Here is a 20831-nt window from a genome sequence, read left to right as displayed (position 1 = left end):
ATTACCCAGTTCAAATATTTACTATAACAAGTACACAGTATGTACATAGGAAACAGGACTGTAAAATAAAGTGCTACCGATTTACTTTCTTTCCCTCATTTATTTATTTATGCATTTGGCAGACGGTTATATCCAAGCGACTTACATTGCATTATACTATACATTTATTTCTTAGTATGTGCAATCCCTAGGATCGAACCAATGACCTTGTTCTGCTCTAACCACAAAACAACATGGTTACACTTTTGCTATAACAAAACCATGGCAATTTTTATTCCTATTTCAAAAAGCCCTAAAACCTATAGACCGCTACGTAAGATGTAAACAACGCTGGTGCAGAAAAACTTCCTGTTTAGGTTTTTAACACTACACAAACGTTTGAACAGAATACAACAACCAACAGAACATTGATAACATATTCAAAATGACTGAACTTGATCACATGTACAAGATGGCGCCAGTGTACTCGGCATGCCGTCTTCTCTTGTGTGTTTCAGTTTGTTGAACCTGTTCGTCTGGTGTCTAAATTGTGCGTACTTTGGATAGTATTGCACATATATCAAGTAGACTCAGTGTTGACCTATGATCGCCAAGCCTTATTCAACATCAAATGTGGTATGGAAGATGATTGCCTGGGATTGCCCTTTTCTGGAGGTGCATAACTTGGCGCGACGCTCTTGGGATTACAGATACGTTTTTCATCATCCAGTTTACCCGGTCTTTGGTGACCTAATTACTTATTCCCCTGCGTTGCCGCGTTTAACGACTTCGCCGGAGAGGAGTGGAATGCTAAATCTTCGCCAACTGAACTTTGTTCGGCTGGATCGTAATCTGGCATCACAATCTCATCTCAACATGGCTCTAGTTAACGCTAGATCTGTCTGCAACAAGACTTTTATTTTAAATGACTTTTTTACCAGTCGCAAATTGGATATTATTTTTTTGACAGAGACATGGGCCAGTGTTGGTGAGTCGTCAGTTTTTGAGGAACTCTGTCCGCTGGATTGCTGTTTTATTAGTACACCTCGATGTACTGGCAAGGTGGGTGCGGTGGGGTTGCTATGGTTTTTAAACAATCTCTTAACATAAGGACTGTTTCTGTTGGGGGTTATTCATCGTTTGAGCTGCAGTGTATTGTGTTGCAGTCTGATTCATCTGTTGTGCTCTGTGCGCTCAATTATAGGCCACCTAATTTTTGTGAATTCTTAACCTGTATTATGCCATCATATGATCAGCTGTTATTATTAGGTGATTTTAATATCCACGTATGCTGCCCTGGTCGGCCTTTGGTTGCTGAATTTTGTTAAATCGGCTAGGTCAAAGTATTTTTCGGACTTGATTACCATATGCATTCTCATAGACCTAGGATTTCATTTTCCACAATTAACTCAATTATGAATCCAGATTGTCAGTTTCATGTGGAACCCTCAACTGACCTTTGTGAAAAATGTTTATATATTTTTTCCTGATAAAGTCTCAGCTATCCACTCCTCTTTCACTTTGCAGTTATCGGATCTGTCAGTGTTTTCGCTGGCTAGTTCGGTCTCCTTTTCTTGCTTTCAAAAGGTTACTTTAGAGGAGCTTAGGGATTTGGTCCATAAGATGAAGACAACTGCATCTTCTCTAGATGTAATTCCCACAGTGATTATTAAGGCTTCTTTCTCTGAAATTGGCACTGCCATTCAGGTATTGATAAATTCATATCTTGCTGCTGGGCTAGTCCTTAAATGTTTTAAGCATGCTGTTGTTCAACCTTTGCTTAAGGAACAGGGCTTGGATGAAGTTTGCCTTAATAATTATCGGCCTGTCACTAAGCTTTCATTTATATCAAAACTTTTAGAAAAGGTTGTCACAATTGACCTCATTTTTGAATGTAGCTAAGTTAACAGAACCTCTTCAATCTGGCTTTTCTGCCCATCATAATACTGAGTCTGCACTGCTTAAAGTGTTTAATGACATTTTACTTGCAGTTGATGGTGGCAAAAATACAGTCCTGTTGCTTCTTGATCTCACAGCTGCCTTTGATACAGTTGATCATAATGTTCTTCTTTGGCAGTTAGAAAATTTGATTGGCATCAAGGGTACTGCTTTAAAATGGTTCAGTTCATATCTTAAAGACAGGACTTTTTCTGTTGAGTTAGGCAAGTGGAGTGGAGTACCTCAAGGATCCATGTTAGGTTCACTTCTTTTTAATTTGTATATGCGACCTCTGGGAGATATTATTAGGAAGCATAATGTTCATTTCACTTATATGCCGATGACACTCAGCTGTACCTGCCATTGAAAGCTGGCGATTCCATTGAACCCTTATTGGCCTGTCTTGTGGACATTAGAAACTGGTTATCTAGTAGTTTTCTTCGACTAAATGAAGAAAAAACTGAAATAATTGTTTTTGGCCATCCAAAGCTGAGAAGTATTGTTATAAAGGAGCTTAGCAATCACTTCTTCTCAGTCTCGTCACAGGTCAGGAATCTTGGTGTTATTTTGGATTCTGAACTTTGCTTGACTAAGCAAATAAATTCAGTTGTTAAAAACAGTTTTTATCAATTACGGATCATCTCGAGACTGAAAACAGTTTTGTCTTTTCACGACTTGGAAAAGTTCATTCGTGCTTTCATTACCTCTTGCCTTATTTATTGTAACTCTTTGTATTTGGGACTCCCTCAGTCATCCATTGCACGTTTACAGTTAGTTCAGAATGCTGCTGCAAGGCTGTTGACCAGGGCAAAGAGAACTGATCATATTACACCTATCATGGCCACCATACATTGGCTCCCTGTCTGTAATAGAATTAGATTCAAAATCTTGCTGTTCTTTTTTTAAAGCTCTCAATGGTCAAGCCCCATCTTATCTTGCAGATCTTCTTACTCCTCTTTCATCCTCCAGATATTTAAGATCTTCTGACAGGGCTTTTTTAGTTGTCCCACGTTCACGTTTAAAAACAAAGGGTGATAGGGCTTTCTCAGTTGCCGCCCCCCGTCTTTGGAATCAACTGCCACCCGACATCCGCCTTGTATCTTCTATTTTAACTTTTAAAACAAGGTTGAAAACACATCTTTATTCTCAAGCTGTTAATTGATTTTACTTATGTTTTATTGTTTATTGTTTGTTTTTGCTTGTCTTATGTTTTTAACTTTTTTAAAATTTTACTTACTTAAACAAATATGTTTGAAATGTTATTATACAGTATATCGGCGCTGTCCTTCCAAAACCTTGTATGTCCAAATTCACAGTTTTTGTGGAAATGAAAAAAACCTGTACATTTTTTGTGTTTAAATACCATGTTGTCAAAGGTGACAAGCACTTTTTAATGCTTTTTATTGATTAGATATTTGCAAAACCCAGTGACAAACATAAAAGGTGACTAATAATAATGATTTATGATAAAAAATTAAAATCACGAAATATAGAGATACAAGGTTTCAGAAGGACATCAGCTGTTTCCTGTTCCTGCTTCGTGCATCGCTGCCGGCAGCTTGTTTGTATCCGTGCTCTTATCACTTCGCTCTAATATTAGTGTATTTTATTTTCGTTAATTATTATTGTCGTTGCTAACTTATCCTGATATCTCAATAACCCTGTTCCTGTAATTTACTTGGAAGAGTCTAAACCAAAAGTGATAGTTAACTTAACGCCGTTAGCATAGCAATAGCGTGTTAGCTTGCTTTCTGTTCACACTGTGGAATATCATCTTGCCTCTGGTTTGTCTTGTGTGCTAACTGTTTCTCTTTTTAAGCGAGTATACTACGATCCATCGAGCAACCTTGGTAAGTTGGAATTGCACTTCAAATCCGGTGAGTTATGGCTTCTATTCCTATTATTGTTACTTGCACCTCATGTCATATGTTTAGCTTAGCCTTCTCTGTCAGCTGCGAGGGTTTTATATGCGATAAATGCAGGGAAATAGTTAGGCTGACAGAGAAGATCTTAGAATTAGAGTCTCGCATCCAATCTTTATCTGAGGATAGTAAGAGTTTAACGACGATAGAAAACACTTTGGATGCGAGCAACATTAGCGCACACAGCTCGGTTCCGGTTGAAAATCCTCCGCAGCTGGGAAACTTCGTGACTGTGAGACGGCGTAGTCGCAGGACAAAACATCACTCGACCGTTCCGATTACAGTCTCGAACAGGTTTGCCCCGCTCAGTGACGCACCGACTGAGAAACCTGCTGAAAGTGCCCTAGTTATCGGTGATTCTATTGTTCGGAACGTTAACATAGAGGCACCAGCCACCATAGTCAAATGTTTACCGGGAGCCAGAGCGCCTGACATCAAGTCAAATTTAAATGTGCTGGCTAAGGCTAATCGTAAATTCAGTAAGATTGTCATTCACGTCGGCACAAATGATGTTCGACTCCGTCAATCGGAGATCACAAAAGATAACATTAAAGAGGTGTGTGAGCTCGCAAGCATGATGTCAGACACTGTAATATTCTCTGGCCCCCTCAATGCTTATCGTGGTGATGAGATTTATAGCAGATTATCATCACTAAATGGCTGGTTGTCTGAGTGGTGCCTGCAGAATGATATAGTTTTTATAAATAACTGGAAGAGTTTTGAGGGCAGACCTGACCTGTTGAAACGAGATGGTCTCCATCCCTCCTGGGCTGGGACTTCCATCCTGTCTAGAAATATGGCAAAAAGTCTTAATGCTAATGCTAAAACTTGACTCGCTGGGGCCCAGGTCAGGGAGCAGACAGTATGGCTTAACCAACTGTCTGCTTGCCGTCTCACGTCGCAGAATACACAAAATGTACAACATGTAGTAATCCGTTCTCCCAAACATCACAAAATAGAGACTGTGTCTGTCCCCCGGATTAGCAAACATAAAATAATGCGTAAACCTCTTGAAAGTAATTTAATAAACGTTAAACAAACTAAACATGAACAAAATACAGATAATCAACTGTTACGACTCGGATTGCTAAATATTAGATCTCTCTCTAATAAAGCACTTTTTGTTAACGATATGATAACAGATCATAAAATAGACATGCTCTGTTTGACAGAAACATGGCTAAAACCAGATGATTATATTGCTTTAAATGAATCTGTCCCCCAAGATTATTATTATAAACACGAGCCTCGTCTAAAAGGCAGAGGGGGAGGTGTCGCAGCACTTTACAATAACTCTCTTAGCATTTCCCAGAAGTCGAACTCTAAATATAATTCTTTTGAAGTCATGGTTCTTCATGTTTCAACACCTAATACTAAAGATAAAACACTTTTTAAATTGATTCTAGCTATTGTATATAGGCCTCCAGGGCACCACACAGATTTTATTAAAGAATTTGGTGGGTTCTTATCAGAACTAGTACTGGCCGCAGATAGACTCCTTGTCGTTGGTGACTTTAACATCCACGTAGATAACGTTACAGATGCCTTAGGAATGGCTTTCAAAGACACTCTTAACTCCATGGGCATTAGTCAACATGTGTCAGGACCCACTCACCTTCGTAATCATACTTTAGATTTAATACTGTCTTACGGTATAAATGTGGACGACGTTAAAATCCTTCAGCAGAGTGAAGACATTTCGGATCATTATCTGGTATTATGTTTGCTTCACTGGCCTACGGCTGCAAATAAAACTCATTGTTACAAATATGGTAGAACAATAACTTCAACTACCAAAGATGCGTTTCTCGATAATCTGCCCGAATTGTCTCAAATCATGAGAAATAACGTTGAAGATCTTGACATTACCACTGAAAATTTTAATTCCACCTTCTCGGTAACGCTAGACAAAGTTGCTCCACTACGTTTAAAGAAGATTAAAAATGGCAGCCCCACACCGTGGTATAATGAACACACTCAGGCTCTAAAGAAAGCGGCCCGAAAAATGGAGCGCAACTTTAAGAAAACTAAATTAGAGGTATTTCGTACAGCATGGAAGGATAGTATTCGAAAATACAGGAAAGCCCTAATAACTTCTAGATCCGCCTACTTTTCATCACTAATAGAAGAAAACCAGCACAACCCTAGGTTTTTATTTAACACGGTGGCTAAATTAACAAAAAATAAATCGTCAGTGACTTCTGATCCTGTATATCAGCATAGCAGTGATGAATTTATGAACTACTTCACATATAAAATCCAAGATATTAGAGAAAAAATTATAACAATGCAATCAGAAGTGAAACCCGCTGAACAAACTAACTACAGCGCCCTTAAGGAGAAAATGCAATTATTTTATACCGTAGATCAAGATGAGCTGTCTAAAATTATTAGATCATCTAAATCAACAACATGCATACTAGACCCTATACCTACAAATCTACTGAAAGAGATGCTCCCAGAAATTATAGATCCTCTTCTTGGTATTATTAACTCATCTCTGACATTAGGACATGTGCCTAAAGCATATAAGGTGGCTGTTATAAGGCCCCTTGTCAAAAAACCCCAACTCGACCCTAGAGAACTAAGGAACTACAGGCCTATATCGAATCTACCTTTCATATCTAAAGTTCTGGAAAAAGTAGTTTCAACTCAATTATGCTCCTTCCTCCAAAGGAATGACATCAATGAAGAATTCCAGTCTGGATTTAGAGCATGTCACAGTACAGAGACTGCTTTGATCAGAGTTACAAATGATCTGCTATTGGCGTCTGACCGAGGTTGTATCTCGTTATTGGTGCTGCTAGACCTTAGTGCTGCATTCGATACCATTGACCACAGCACACTCCTACATAGACTCGAAAATTATGTCGGCATTAAGGGAATAGCTTTGAAATGGTTTAAATCTTATTTATCCGACCGTTTTCAATTTGTAGCAATAAACAATGAGGTGTCACGCAAATCGCAAGTCCAGTACGGTGTACCACAGGGCTCAGTCTTAGGGCCTCTGCTCTTCGCATTATACATGCTACCTCTAGGAGATATAATAAAGCGACACGGAGTTAGCTTTCACTGTTATGCTGATGATACTCAACTTTATATTTCCTCGAAGCCTCATGAAACACAGCAGTTCCATCGAATAATGGAATGCATAGTCGATATAAAAAACTGGATGAGTAACAACTTTTTATTACTGAACTCGGACAAAACGGAAGTGTTACTTATTGGACCGAAAACTGCTATAAGTAACAACCAAGAATACTGTTTAACTATTGACGGATGTTCCATAAAACCCTCGTCGTCAGCAAAGAATCTTGGCGTTCTATTCGATAGTAATCTGTCATTTGAGAGCCACGTCGCCAACACCTGTAAAATTGCGTTTTTCCATCTTAAGAATATATCTAAACTACGTCATATGCTGTCAATCTCAGATGCAGAGAAGTTAATTCATGCATTCATGACATCAAGACTAGATTACTGTAATGCACTGTTAGGTGGTTGCCCTGCAGGCTTATTACAAAAACTCCAATTGGTCCAAAACGCGGCAGCTCGAGTTCTTACACGTACAAAAAAGTATGAACATATTAGCCCGGTTCTGTCAACCTTGCACTGGTTACCTATAAAGCATCGCGTTAACTTTAAAATCTTGCTTATTACCTATAAAGCCTTACATGGTTTAGCTCCTCAGTACTTGAATGAACTCCTTTTGTATTACAGTCCTTCACGTGCATTACGCTCTCAGGCGTCCTGTCAGTTGGTAATACCTAGAATTTCAAAATCAAGTGCAGGTGGTAGATCCTTTTCCTATCTAGCGCCTAAACTTTGGAATAGTCTTCCCTGCACTGTCCGGGAGGCAGACACACTCTGTCAGTTTAAATCTAGACTAAAGACGCATCTTTTTAATCTTGCATACACTACTCTTCCATAATATAAATCTTCAGAGGGTTTAGGCTGCATTAGTTAGATCAACCGGAACCAAAAACACAACTGATGTACTTGTTGCATCAAAGAGTACAGAACAGTACTCTACTCTCAGCCAGTCTTGTCTCATTGTTCCAAGGTTACCACAGCGAGCAGGATGCAGTTCATGGCCTGACCTGATGGTAGAGCGGAGAATGGGAAGTGGGGACCTGACAAGAGCTGAGATGATAGAGCTGGATAAAGAAGGACGCGGTCTCTTGACATGTCTTCACCACAAAATTTCAAATGCTATTAGATTATTAATGATAATCTTAAACTATAATTTATTTTATTATTAAGTTTATTTATTTTATTTAGCCTTGTTGTGCAAGTTCTCTGGAGCTTGTGCAGAGGCAGCAGCTTTTGCCAGAGGGGAACTGGAATCCCCTGGTTGGGCCTGGGTTCTCCTGAGGTTTTTTTTCTCGATTAGAGTTTTGGGTTCCTCGCCACCGTTTGCATACTGTTTTTGCACTATCTGCCTGACCGGGGGGGCTGCTTTAGAATCTTAAAGTTTTACTTAATTAATATTGCATATAGGAATTTATTATCTGTTATATTTGACCTGTGCTTCTCTCTCCTTTATCCTAAATGTGTGCTCTCACTGAGCGTGTGTGTGTGTGCGTACTTGTCTGTGTACGTACGTGTGTGTGTGTGTGTGTCTCTGTGTCTGTGTGTGTTGGTGCGTGTGCGTGTTGTGTGTGTGGAGTGTTTTGTGTGTGGGTGTGTCTGTCTTCTGTTTTCAACCTTTTCTTGTTTTTGCAGGTACAACTTTGATTGTTTTGCTTGTAGTCAATGTGTCTCATGTACAGCTGCTTTGTAACAATGAAAATTGTAAAAGCGCTATATAAATAAAGTTGAGTTGAGTTGATATGTAAGAGAAAAATGCTGCCGGAAGCGCTGCAGGACCAGTGTTTACATGATATACTGGTCTATATACAGTAATTTTACACAGCATGCTTGTAATACTTACAAATATTTCTTATTTTCGTAGACGTCGTGCAACTTTAAAACATGTGGGTGTTCTATTAGCTTCAGGATGGCGATTTCTCGCTCCACCTGCAGAAGAAAAAAAAAGACATTTTAATCAATACAAAACAAATGTAAAAACATCCCCGGGGACATGCACCACTCAACAATTCACCCAATGTGCAAAAAATGTGATGCATATTAACATATGCATATTAATGTGGCATAATCCCAGCCAGACAGTTTGGCTAAACCCCAAGGCAAATAGACTCCACTGCTGCGATCTGGACATAATGACAGTGAATATGTCAAGCTTAAGGTCCATCAGGCTAATCTTCAGAAAACAATTGTATCTTAAAACACCCCAGAAGTTACACTATCCTGCAACAAAGTAGCATGTTTGATTCAGAGTTATTTGGGATCCTGATAGAAGCCAAGTTGCTTTGCCTCCATCAAGCTGCTCAAATCTGAAAGTTTTCATAAATGTATGAGAGAATTTAGAAAACTGATGCTGGATCAGCATAAAAACAAGTGCACAGATGCATGTCAAGAAAAACAGGTCTATTGCTGGTACGTACAGTAATTCCATTTTGATGAATTATCATCCTTGTCAGACTGATGTTTGATAGACTATGATGCTCTGATCCCCGCATGCACAAAGATCAACACAGTTCACTGAAATAAGCATACGATGATTTATACAGATAGTATATTTGAAAAGATCTCTCTGACCTGACATGTAAACAATAGAAATCTCAAACTCACAAGCACTTTGAAGAAAACAGAGCTTTTAAAGTCACAGGTGGAGTGCCAGTTGTAAGCAAGAGAATCGTCTATGATTTGCGTCACTGTCTCCTGAAATATTCCTAGCATGCACACTTTGCCACTGTAGATCAGAGCAGGAAGAAATGGATGGTATTTTTCCAAGCCACCTGACTATAATGTTCAACCGCAACCCAACGTCCGCTCCAAAAAAACTTCAGAATCAGTCACGCACAAACACGCTCACCCAAATGCACTACACTACAGTATAGACCCCTTCACATCGAATCAATGTTCTCCAACGCATTAAACATTACGGAGCAAAGCATTATTGTATATGTTGCCCGGTTTTAATAAGTTCAGGTTCAACCCGGTCTTCTACTTTTGCGTGTGTGTGCACATTTGTATGTGTGTACCCGATTCATTTAGGAAAATGTAAAGCATCACAACAGGCACTGTAATGATGAAATACAAAAAAAAACGCAATTCTTTGCTTCATCTGTAAAATGAAACCCTCAAAAAACTGCCTTAATCAGATTATCTTTATAACATGCTTAACAAAGAATTTACACATTTCTGTTACATTTCCGATTTAATTTGATTTATTTAGCTGGAATTAACGTCATGTGATCGACACCGAGTCAGTTATACAGATGTGACGACTATTCTGAGATAAACAATCAGGCCGGTGGCTGAAGAGAATGTTGGAACAGCCACGGGCGTCCCAAGCAAAGCAATCTTGACAAACGTGGCACCCCACCAGAACTCACTGAATGCTGCGCCAGGCGTGGAATTTGGCTGAGTAAATGTGGTTGGACACGAGGATGCGCCACAGGATTTCTTTTGAAATGCTCAGGGGTTTGGAGAAGGCAAAACCGAGAACACCATTCAAATAGGCCTATAATACCTGGAAAGAGATATTAGTTAGCATCTCCATTCATTACAATCACGGTCTCTCGGCATGCCATTCCCCAGGTTTGGTGACCTACATGATGGCATATTTTTTCAGGTTGACACTGGTGTAAAGTGAAATTTTATCCCCCTGCGGTACCCAATCCCATAAAATGTTCAAGTTTGCCTGTTCAGAAAACAAGTTAGGTTGTAACAGGATCATTTCATACAAAAATAGCGTTTTAACATCTTTTGTATTAATAATCCAAAAATAATGTCAGAGCAGTAACATATTTCTTGTACTGTATATGCATGTTAATCAATTATGCTAGTAGGCTAACATGCTAACAATATGTAGGCTAAAGGTTACAAGTCAACTAGAATAAAAACAGAATAAGATTTTTTTATTTGAACATTTATTGCTTTGGCTGTTTAATATACTGTACGTAACACACCAGATACCAATGATAATACATCTAATGTTGAATCTCAACATTGATTCAAGCTTAAATCAACTATCTTTGTTACCTGGCACAGTTGATTAGGACGTAAATATACCTAACATATCTATAAGTAATGTTTATTGATGTAAATTTATAGATGCAAATTTCCTATAAGGTAAATTTGTAGGATTTTTAGTCAGGCACCAAACAGAATACCAAATAAAAGTTCTTTGCCCTGTGACTCTTTCCTCTCAGAGTATCCAGCTGTGAATTATGATCTTATTGCTGTTAATTACATTGTGAATCCATTTTAAATATCAAAGCTGGTGGCTGCAGATAGATCTAGATTGTGCGTATCGATTTTAAGCACTTATATTCTTTATTACCTTCAACCCCTTATAGCACTGGAGCTCTAAAGCTCTTTTACACTTCTAAAACTTGGAACAACGCTGTGATGCAAATCTATTCCTCGAGATTAAAGAGTTACGGCCCGACTCTCTGCTCCATCCATTAACATGATGTCCACCCCACGCTCGCCAAATTCTCATTGCTCCGTGTTACCATATTGACCCATTCCTTCAAAATGTCAGTTCGGCGGCACCTGTGCACTGACTTCTATAAATCGCAGAGCGTTAATTAACTCCACACATCTGTGTGCAAACGGCCATCCAATTTCCATATAACTTCATTAGAGAGTTATTACGCCCGCTCTGGCCCGGACTCAGAGCCACAGAGCCGACGTGGGAAGCCATGGATCCGGGTTCAGGTTACGAGGTTCTCCATTTGCGAGGGTGAGCAGAGAGAAAAGCAATCAAAGGTAAAACGAAGGCAGATCACATCATTAGATTTGAGTTAAAAACACCTCAGTGCTTATAATCGCCAACGTCTGGGTCGCAAAGGTTCGAAGTCCAATAATTAGCGATGAGGTAACGAAGTGCCGTGTGGTACACGAACCTCGTTTTCGGAAATAACCCTGAGAAGTTTCTTTCGGCAGCCACTCGTACAAAGTCAAGGTCGAGTAGGTGCGCGAGACTGACACTAATCCAAATTGGTTATTTGACTGGGAAATCACTTGTCTTGTAGACCGGTCTCATTATTGAGTCGTTATCTAGAAATGTACAAGAGTCATTTGTGTAAATTTACTGATGGTTATTGGTCGGTGTGGACTAGACATGGAGGTCAAAACCTGCTAGAAGAAAGCTCAAGATCCACTACTAGCCAGTTAAGTCAAGTTAAGCAAATAATAACAGTTATGTGTCTTCATTTGTGTGTGCTACAGTGTTGGGTAAGTTACTCTGAAAAAGTAATTAATTACTAGTTACTAATTACATATTCAATAGTGTAATTAGATTACTGTACAAATTACTCTCTCCGAAAAGTATTTAATTACTTATTACTAATTACTTTCTATATCCTACATCAACCTTGATTAGTTAAGTGATTCAAGGATAGGCAAGGATAGGCTCTTTTAATTCATTCAAATAAATAATATAAAACTACATAAAGTACTCTTATTAACTGACCAAAGTATTACAAATGTGAGAATTATACATTAAAGCACGGATTTTAAAGTTAGACTCTGAATTTTGATGTCAATTCCACTATTGCACACACATATATATTACACAAAGTATTTAGTTTAATTACATCAAAAGTAACTAATTAAATTACAGAAAAAATAAGAGTAATCCCTTACTTTACTTTTTCAAGGGAAAAGTAATTAAATTACAGTAACTAATTACTTAGTAACTAGTTACACCCAACACTGGTGTGCTACTTAACACTACTAGTGTTAAAAAGCCACCTACGTTTTAAAGCAGGCAAAAATACCCAGCCACTCTTTCATGGGTTCGGTATAATTTATAATGTATTATCATAGTGTCATTTCAAGGTACAGATGGCGTGTCGAAACAGAGCAATAAAACATCTCAAGGAAAGGGGCTTTTGGAAATGGGATGGTGTAGATAAATGAAGCACGGTGGAGTGCTAAACCAACAGCTGTTTCAATCCACATGTGCTTTAAAGCCAGTTGTTTGACATTTTTACATAGGAGGCTCCATAAGATAAACAACTCAAGTGGTTTGTAGGCTGCAGTCTGTGGCTGTGACTAAACAAAGCACACATGGCAATATTCTTCTGAATGCTCTATATGATTTATTGCTCATTTGTCATGGTTCTGCCTCACCTAGTCTTGGATTTCCTGGTCCTGAGGCAGAGCCATGACAAAGTCTTTGGTTATGTGTGTAGAGAAACATATTATTGTCCTTTTGACAATAATATGCGTTCTCTCCAGTGTCTCGTCATTGGCCCCGCCCCTCTCATTTCCTGTATTGTTTCCCGTCAGTGTCTAATTTTTCCCACCTGCCCTCGCTCATTATCCTTCGTTTGTCTTCCCTATAAATGCCCTCATGTTTCATTGTCTTGTGCTCTTGGATTACGTTTGATGTGCGTTCATGTGCTTTGTTCTGGTACTCGTGCTTGTTCTTGGGATTTCTACCGCTGAGTTTCTGTGCATGTTGTCTCTGCCAGAGGCCGGTATTAGTAAGTGTTTAGTCTAGTGTTAGTTTTCATAGTTTGTCAAGTGTTGTATTTAGTCTTGTTAGTTTTACGTAGTCAGTTTATGTGCCTGTCTTTTCCTGTTATCGTGTCCTGTTTTCCCCCTCGTGGGTTTTTGTTTTGTCAATTGTTTATTAAAAGTCTTTTGTTTAACCCCTTCACTGCCGCTGCCTGCATCTGGGTTCTTCCTCCGCGCGAACCTTGACATCATTGACATTGGACAAAAAAAGGTTTTATGGCAGCCTAGAACAGAGATACATATTGACAATAATGAAGTTTCAACCAATGTAGACCACTTTTGTTTCTTTGATGCCACATAATTTTCCTTTACTGGAAAGTTTCTCTTGTACTTTCCTGTAAAGCATCAAACTCATTGACATTTGATCTCAACAGGCCTGTGGTGAACCGCTCACTAACTTTGTTGCATTAAAGCATGAATCATTACAACAGAACAAGTATTTCTGCAGTAATAATTAGATTTAGTTAATGGTTTCCCATGGAAACATTTTTTGGCTTGCTTTTAGTTAAGATAATTACAATCGTTACTTAGCTAGCGAGGTAAATTAACTGGGCTTTGAGTTCATTCATAATGCTTTCATTTCTACAATACAATTACCAGTTCAAGGCATAAAAAGTTTCTCATAAAGATTGTATAGCAGTAAATTCTGATTGCATTCAGTTACTTGCTCAAATGGCTGAGTGTGAATGTTTTTCTTTTATTTGAATGCTATTTTGTTGTGGGTTTTGTGTTCGGATGAATTCACATGCTCTGTTTCTGATGCTTATCCATCTCTTAAAAGGTTTTTCTCATCAATTCGGTCATCTCTCCACATAAAAGCTGTTAAAATCTTCAAGACAATCATTTTACAGTTAGTACTACTGATATACATCCCGTGAACAATTTGACAGTGGTTGTAGCAATACAAATAGAACAATCTGAGTACAAAATTTCAACTAACAAAGGTTTGTCAGTGTACATCATACTGGAAAAAAATGCAATAATACTGTGCATTCTAATTCCATTTATTCTACACTTTAAAAATCAAAAGTTGTTGAACACTAATGAAATGTTTCTTATTATTTTCAAAAGCTTTTGATCTAAAGGTGTGTGCTTAAATGTCTGGCATTAGTTTTGTGGACCAAATTTATAAGTACATAAAAGTTTCTTCTTCTTTTCTGTGTCATGATGTTTTATGGTTTTGAAACAGATGACTTTGACTATAATAAAGAAATAAGAGCAGCCAATAAGAGCTCTGAATAGATATGTACTTTAGTATCATTTAAAAAGCATCTTGGGGTGAGACCTCAACAAGGTGCTTGATAAAATTAGAATAAAAAACATTTCTGGGCAAAAGGTGACTACACTGAAGATGATCAAATATAACAAGCTTAGATTTTTTTTGTAGTGACAACAAAATTCCCAAAGTTACAATTGTGTAATTCCAGTTTTAATGAGTTTACTGTTATTCTAAAAGGTAAAATATATAAAAAAGGTAAGTTAGAATGTGTTTAAAAACTTCTATATATTTATATATTGGCAAAAAAAATGATATCTAGATATTTTCTTGGATTTCCCGATAACGATAAGCAGGCGATATTTTGCATCCTATAGTCTTATGTTGTAGCTCCATCTTACGTTACCAGGATATTCATTGTTGATATTATTAATAGAGAATGAGAAAGATTTGAGATATTATACGTGTATTAGATATTTTAAAGAACGATGTAAACCAAACAACAGGATTTTTTCTTCCGAACTGTCAGTATTCGTCAGGAAAACACTAATTAACTCCTCGAGTGACATTCACCTGATGCTGTCCACTGTCTGATCGCACGAGTGATGGCACCTCTGCGCCCCGCACCATTTAAGAGCAGACACAGAGGTGATACATGCTAAAATGCTACGCGCGCTGTGAATGTGCACCCGCCGTTGCTTGACTAAAGTATTTGTGAACACTGAGTGCTGATTTAGTGGAGCTTAAAAAACGTGTGACATACTCGTAATATGATTTCGCACATCGTCAAAACAAGATTTACGATATTATCGCACACATTCCAACATCATATTCAAATATCTCTACTTCTAGTACAGTATGTAACTATACCTGTATATGTAGAGTATTGTAAAGCTGCTTTGAATCAATGCAAAACTGTGAAAAGCGCTAAAGTAAAATACATTTAAACTGAATTGTTGTCATAGTGCTTTGGTATAGTAAAGCTGCATAACTATAATTCCAAGAAAACATGAGAAATACATAGCAAATGTGTATTTACACAGACCGTTAATGCGGCTCTAGAGCGGCATGAATGCATTTACACAGGAATTAAAATTATGCTAAATAATGCTGAACATAACCACAAAAAAAACAGTTCTAACAATATGCTAATAAAATAATGTCTTAAATTAAACGATATAAACTTCACATAAAATTACTTACACTAATAATAACAATGCATACTTTAGGATAAAAGCAATATTAGGCTATGAATGCCACATTTTAAATGAATTTCCTAGCTAACAAACACTCCTCGAGGAATTTTGTGGAAAATAGGTCCAAACATACTTTATGTCTCCCAAAACACAGCATTAATGTATTGATGAGAAGTAAACAAAACATATATATTTTATTTGTATTATTAAAAATGTATAGTCATACTGACCCCAAATACCAGTAGTGTAAACAGGAAACGACCATATGAGGGTTAAGCAACATGAGAGCTATTCAAATAACGCGGTAACAAAGGTCCGCATGTGATCGTGTCACACGTATCGGAAGGTGTTTTTCCTTACTAAGGAGGAAGGAGGCTAAAGGAGGAATTTAAACAACTCACGTCATGAGTTCAAATAAATAAATCTGCATTCGCGCTTGAGTCACAAACAATCATACTCCAAACATTTTTCTAAATTAACTTTAAAAAGAAACGAAACAAAAGAAATTTAATTTGCCATTAAAAGCTAATCGAAACTATTTTAATGGCTGAAAAGTCTCAAAATTTACATCCTGCATTCAAACTGTGCCATAGCCTGCCTGAGTAAACAGCCACAGCACAAACAAAAATACTCTACTCTTCTCTTCTACTCCTTAAAATCACCAAAGTAGAGTAGCCAAAAAACAACAACGACACAAAAGAATCTAGAAAATCCATTAGTTGACCTCGCTCATGGACAACTTGGACATTTGACAACTAGTTTACCACCCTGTCTTATCCCTTGTAGCATGGTAAGCCTGTAAAATAAAATGTAGCATCACAAAAGTAACTCTTCTAAATGCCAAAAATAATAATGAAAAAACTCTGAAATATGATGAAACAATCAGCAACCGCGCTCAACATGATCCACGTAGAAGTCACAATACGAAGACGCCGTTTCACCAATATCTCCTTCTTTCTTCCCTTCATTACAGAATCACATTGCTCCGTCACTCACTTTCAAGACCACAAGCCTTTTACATGCCACAAGATCAGACACATACTGATAGACTGACAGCCGTGAATCAAAGTTGAATTTTGCCATTTGATCTGAGCCCATTTTTCCTTTGCTTGTTCTTCTGTACGGATTTGGGAAAGCTGGAAAAGTGCAAAGAGAAATCTTTGGACTGAGCTGAGCCAGCGAGCTTGTGTTCCTCAGCCGTGTCGCTGATAGTGTGAGCCATGTCTGTGCCCCGGGCCTAACCGCTAACCCTCTGTTTCCCATTAAGACAACATGTGTGAGTGGGACTTTGGAGAGTGAGCAGAAGCCATGGCAGTGTGAACGCACAGCTGTTAGTAACGCACGGTGGTGACAACCACACAGAAAACTGAAGGAAAAGGGGGTCTGGTACAGATAATGCAAATAATATCATTGAATGCAAAACTTAACATGTTAAAGAGATAAAAATAAAAATTCTGTCATTGTTTATTTACCCTCATGTCACTCAAAACCTGTATATGACTTTTCTTCTGTGGAACACAAAAGAAGATATTTTGGGAAATGTCTGGTTGGAAAAGGTGGTTTTGTGTCTATTCAATGGAAGTCAATGGGGGCTAATGTTGTTGGGGCACCAACGTTCTTCAAAATATCTTCTTTTGTATTCTGCAGAAGATAGAAAGTCTTGAAATGACATGAGGGTGAGTAAATGATGAAAGAATGTTCATTTCTGGCTAAATTGTCCCTTTAGCTTATGAGATGTCATTTGTAATGCTTGAAATGAATGGGAAATTAAAGGGATAGACAACAGCATCTGAGCTAAAAATCTGCTCGAGTCTGTTCCAGAGAGCAGATCCCAGAGAAAGACACACAAAACCAAGCCAAAACAAAGCGCTACCTGCCTGAACAGACTCAAGGTCATACAAATACACACGAGGCCTCGGCATCAAACTCGCTCCTGTGTGCCACCCGTCTTCCCTTATTTGTATATCTGCCATTTGCTAGTCGCTGCGAGGCCATTGTGCTTCCCCTGCTTAACTCGCTGCTCTGAGATTAAGTCGTCTTTGTGACATTTGTTGGCATGTTTCAGGACTATTCAGGGACTTGCCTCCTTGTCAGAATAATCTATAGATTCCATTCCAAGACGGCAGAACGCCGCCTCATCTTTTTCCTTAAAGAGAACTACGCCGGGGGAAACTAACGTGCCTTAAAATGACAGTAAATGTGGTTGTGAAATCAGCTGAGACAAGTGGATCGACTGTACGAGCCTAAAGTACACACTGGCGAGTCAAGGAGATTTGTCTCAAGGCGCGCCACGGAAACGAAAAAAGCATTGAGGAAGACTTCAAATAGACAACAAATCAAAACAGAGCTTCTTCGGCCGTGGAGCATGTCGGCTTCTTGTCAAAACAAGGTCCGGCACATCGAGATGTTATGTCTACCGGAGCTCTATTTTTTCTTTATGATGTTGTATGCAGGGTTAATGGGTCTATGGGTAGACACTAAGAGGACAGGGCGAGGGTAAATTCTTTGAGATGGAGAACAACATTCTCCATACTTTTTCAAGTCGGCAGGATCTGAGATAATCTCAGCGGTGCTTTGCCGTGGATTCAAAGCTCCTTCGCAGGAAGTATTGTAAATAGAAACGCCAATTGATTTGAAAACACCATGCTTGGATTCGCTCAAACCATGGCATGAGGAAAGATGTGAACTACATCTCATTTATGGAGATCCATTCAACTTTCTCCGCTAGATCTCTTCCAGACTTGGCAGGGTACCCACAAATCAGTCAATACTTCAGAAACGCAGAGTGATCGTAAAGTCCCGCCTGGATTAAATTGCTTCAACCGCAACAAGGAGCGAGACGTGATAACTATATCTAATTCTTCAAGACACCTTCTATTTACCTCTATCCCCTGCTACCTGCACCCAATTCTCGCAGGGTACCCACTTTCACCCCCTCAAGGACGTGGTCTTGCTTCCAATCAGGCTTAAATCTGTAACGGTCTGTCTTGCATAAAGAGTCTCATTTCCAATCGGCGAGTTGACGCGCAATGACAACTCCATCATGTTGTCAATTTAAGCTGTGATGGAGGCAGAGTGAGGCACAGAGGGCCGTAATGGGCGTATCCTTTTATGACCTTGTCTATGATAAAGCTTAATGGTTTATGATGTTCGGCGCTGGGAGGAAAGGTCATCTAAGGTTTCCCTGCACGCAGGCCTCTTCCCTGTGAGTGCATGGAGAATAATGGGAATGATTTATCATTCCCAGGGTTTTTATCACGGTTAAACAGACACACCGCAGGTCAAATCTGCGGAATCCGGCACCTGGGGAATGCTGAATGGGGCGGAACAGAATGGATCCGTTGCCCTTGGCGAAACTCAACATCAGGACGGTTCCATCATTTTCGGACGGTTTCTTAAAAATCTGACTGGATTGGACTGGATTTAGGTGAAAGACTGGAAAGTTAATGTAAGGTCAAGAGTAACTTGACTAAATACTGTAGTTTTGGTACCGATACAATTTACCTATAATAAGTGTTAAGTAAATTATAATTTAGGTATTCATTCTTAAATTAATCACATAAATAACAATGTAAAAAATATAATAATACAAAAATTATATTAATTAATCATATTAATTATTATTTAAATAATTTTAACACTAGGGTTGGGCATGCGGCCTTACATAGTAAGGCGCGTTTAGGCACGAGCTGCGCAGAGACTTCATACAGTGAGAGCTGGGAAGTTACAGTATAAATTCAGGCGTGTGTCATCTGTACACTACAGCGCAAGCTTCACAGTTTTAAAGTGAGGCTTGATTGTATTGTTATTCTGATGTTATATTCAATAAAAAAAAGTTGTAAAGTGGGGCGCGTCTTCTTTATACAACGCAAGCTGCGCAGTTGTAAAGTGAGACTTGATTGTATTATTATTCCGATGTTATATTCAATAAAAAAGTTATAAAGTGAGAAATGTTTTGCAGTACAAAAATCTAAATCAAGAAATCTAAAAATTCTTCAAGATACATTTACTTCAGAAGCAAAATTAGGGTCTTGTTTTCAAGATCAAGATCAAAAAACTTTTCAAATTTTCACTTATTTAGTAAACTAAATTGAAGAAATTTTTTTTAGGGGGATTGTACATTTTTTGTTTTTTTTGGGGGGGGGGAGTTTTTAGGATTTGTACTGAAAAGCAAAACAAAAAATACATAGTAAGAGACCCACTTTTCACATACATTTAATTTTAGTGATGATTCTCATGAGAACCAATACGATTTGTGTGCAATTTTTTCCCCTACCCACTTCTCCTTATATGGCATTATGCACACTTTACTGTGATTATGTAATCAAAAACATTGTATTGTTTCATACATTTGTCTGTACAGTATGTAAGTATGTATGTGTAACTACTAGGAAAACCTCAAACATATACATCTGTTTTAAGAGGCAGTGGATGAAGTTCACTTTTCTTCCTAGAGATCCAGTCTCAGTTGTCCAATGGGTCAATAGTGAGGTTAAGCTTTCTAGAGACTGAGCATGACCAATCAATAGCCTGTACACAATTCAGCCAGACATATAGCCATGTGACAAATGATGGGCTATTACTTTTTGACAAGTTACAATGAGTTCAATTGAAAACTCTCCTATTCTTTTTGTCCAAAGACGTGAGGTAAAGAGTGAATACAGTCTGAGTTCTGAAACCAATCTAATACCAATCCCAGACCCAGATCCGATACTCCTCACAGGAAGTCAATAAAGCTTCAACGATCAACATTGGTGTCTGAACATGCATCCCTTTGGCTCAACTTGACTGCCAATTCTTTTCCAGTTGGCGATAGAGCTTTGGTGTAAGTGCCTGTTGACATATTAGAATAGATGAGCGCTTTGGCAGAGGCCCCTATGGAATATTCTTGAATCGTGGTTCACAACTGGCACTTGAACATGTTTGAGCAATTAAAGCTTGCAATCTGCAAGGAGCAGTGCCCGCTCATTAGACCTCACCATT

At 38.4% G+C, this 20831-nt stretch overlaps 1 protein-coding gene across 6 annotated transcripts in view; it reads right to left on the bottom strand.

Moving 5' to 3' along the window:
• brsk2a (BR serine/threonine kinase 2a) overlaps window positions 1-20831 on the bottom strand; it is a 209318-nt gene that overhangs the window by 73118 nt on the left and 115369 nt on the right. For all 6 annotated transcript variants that reach the window (XM_057330556.1, XM_057330552.1, XM_057330553.1 and 3 more), the window contains exon 3: window positions 8770-8855. In XM_057330556.1, coding sequence (XP_057186539.1) covers window positions 8770-8855 — 86 coding nt within the window. The remainder of the gene's footprint in view (window positions 1-8769; window positions 8856-20831) is intronic.

This window comes from Triplophysa rosa, linkage group LG3 (genome assembly GCF_024868665.1).
Source record: "Triplophysa rosa linkage group LG3, Trosa_1v2, whole genome shotgun sequence".
Lineage (NCBI taxonomy): Eukaryota > Metazoa > Chordata > Actinopteri > Cypriniformes > Nemacheilidae > Triplophysa > Triplophysa rosa.
The sequence above is the reverse complement of the archived record's forward strand: the minus strand, read 5'-3'. Positions and strand labels throughout refer to the sequence as shown.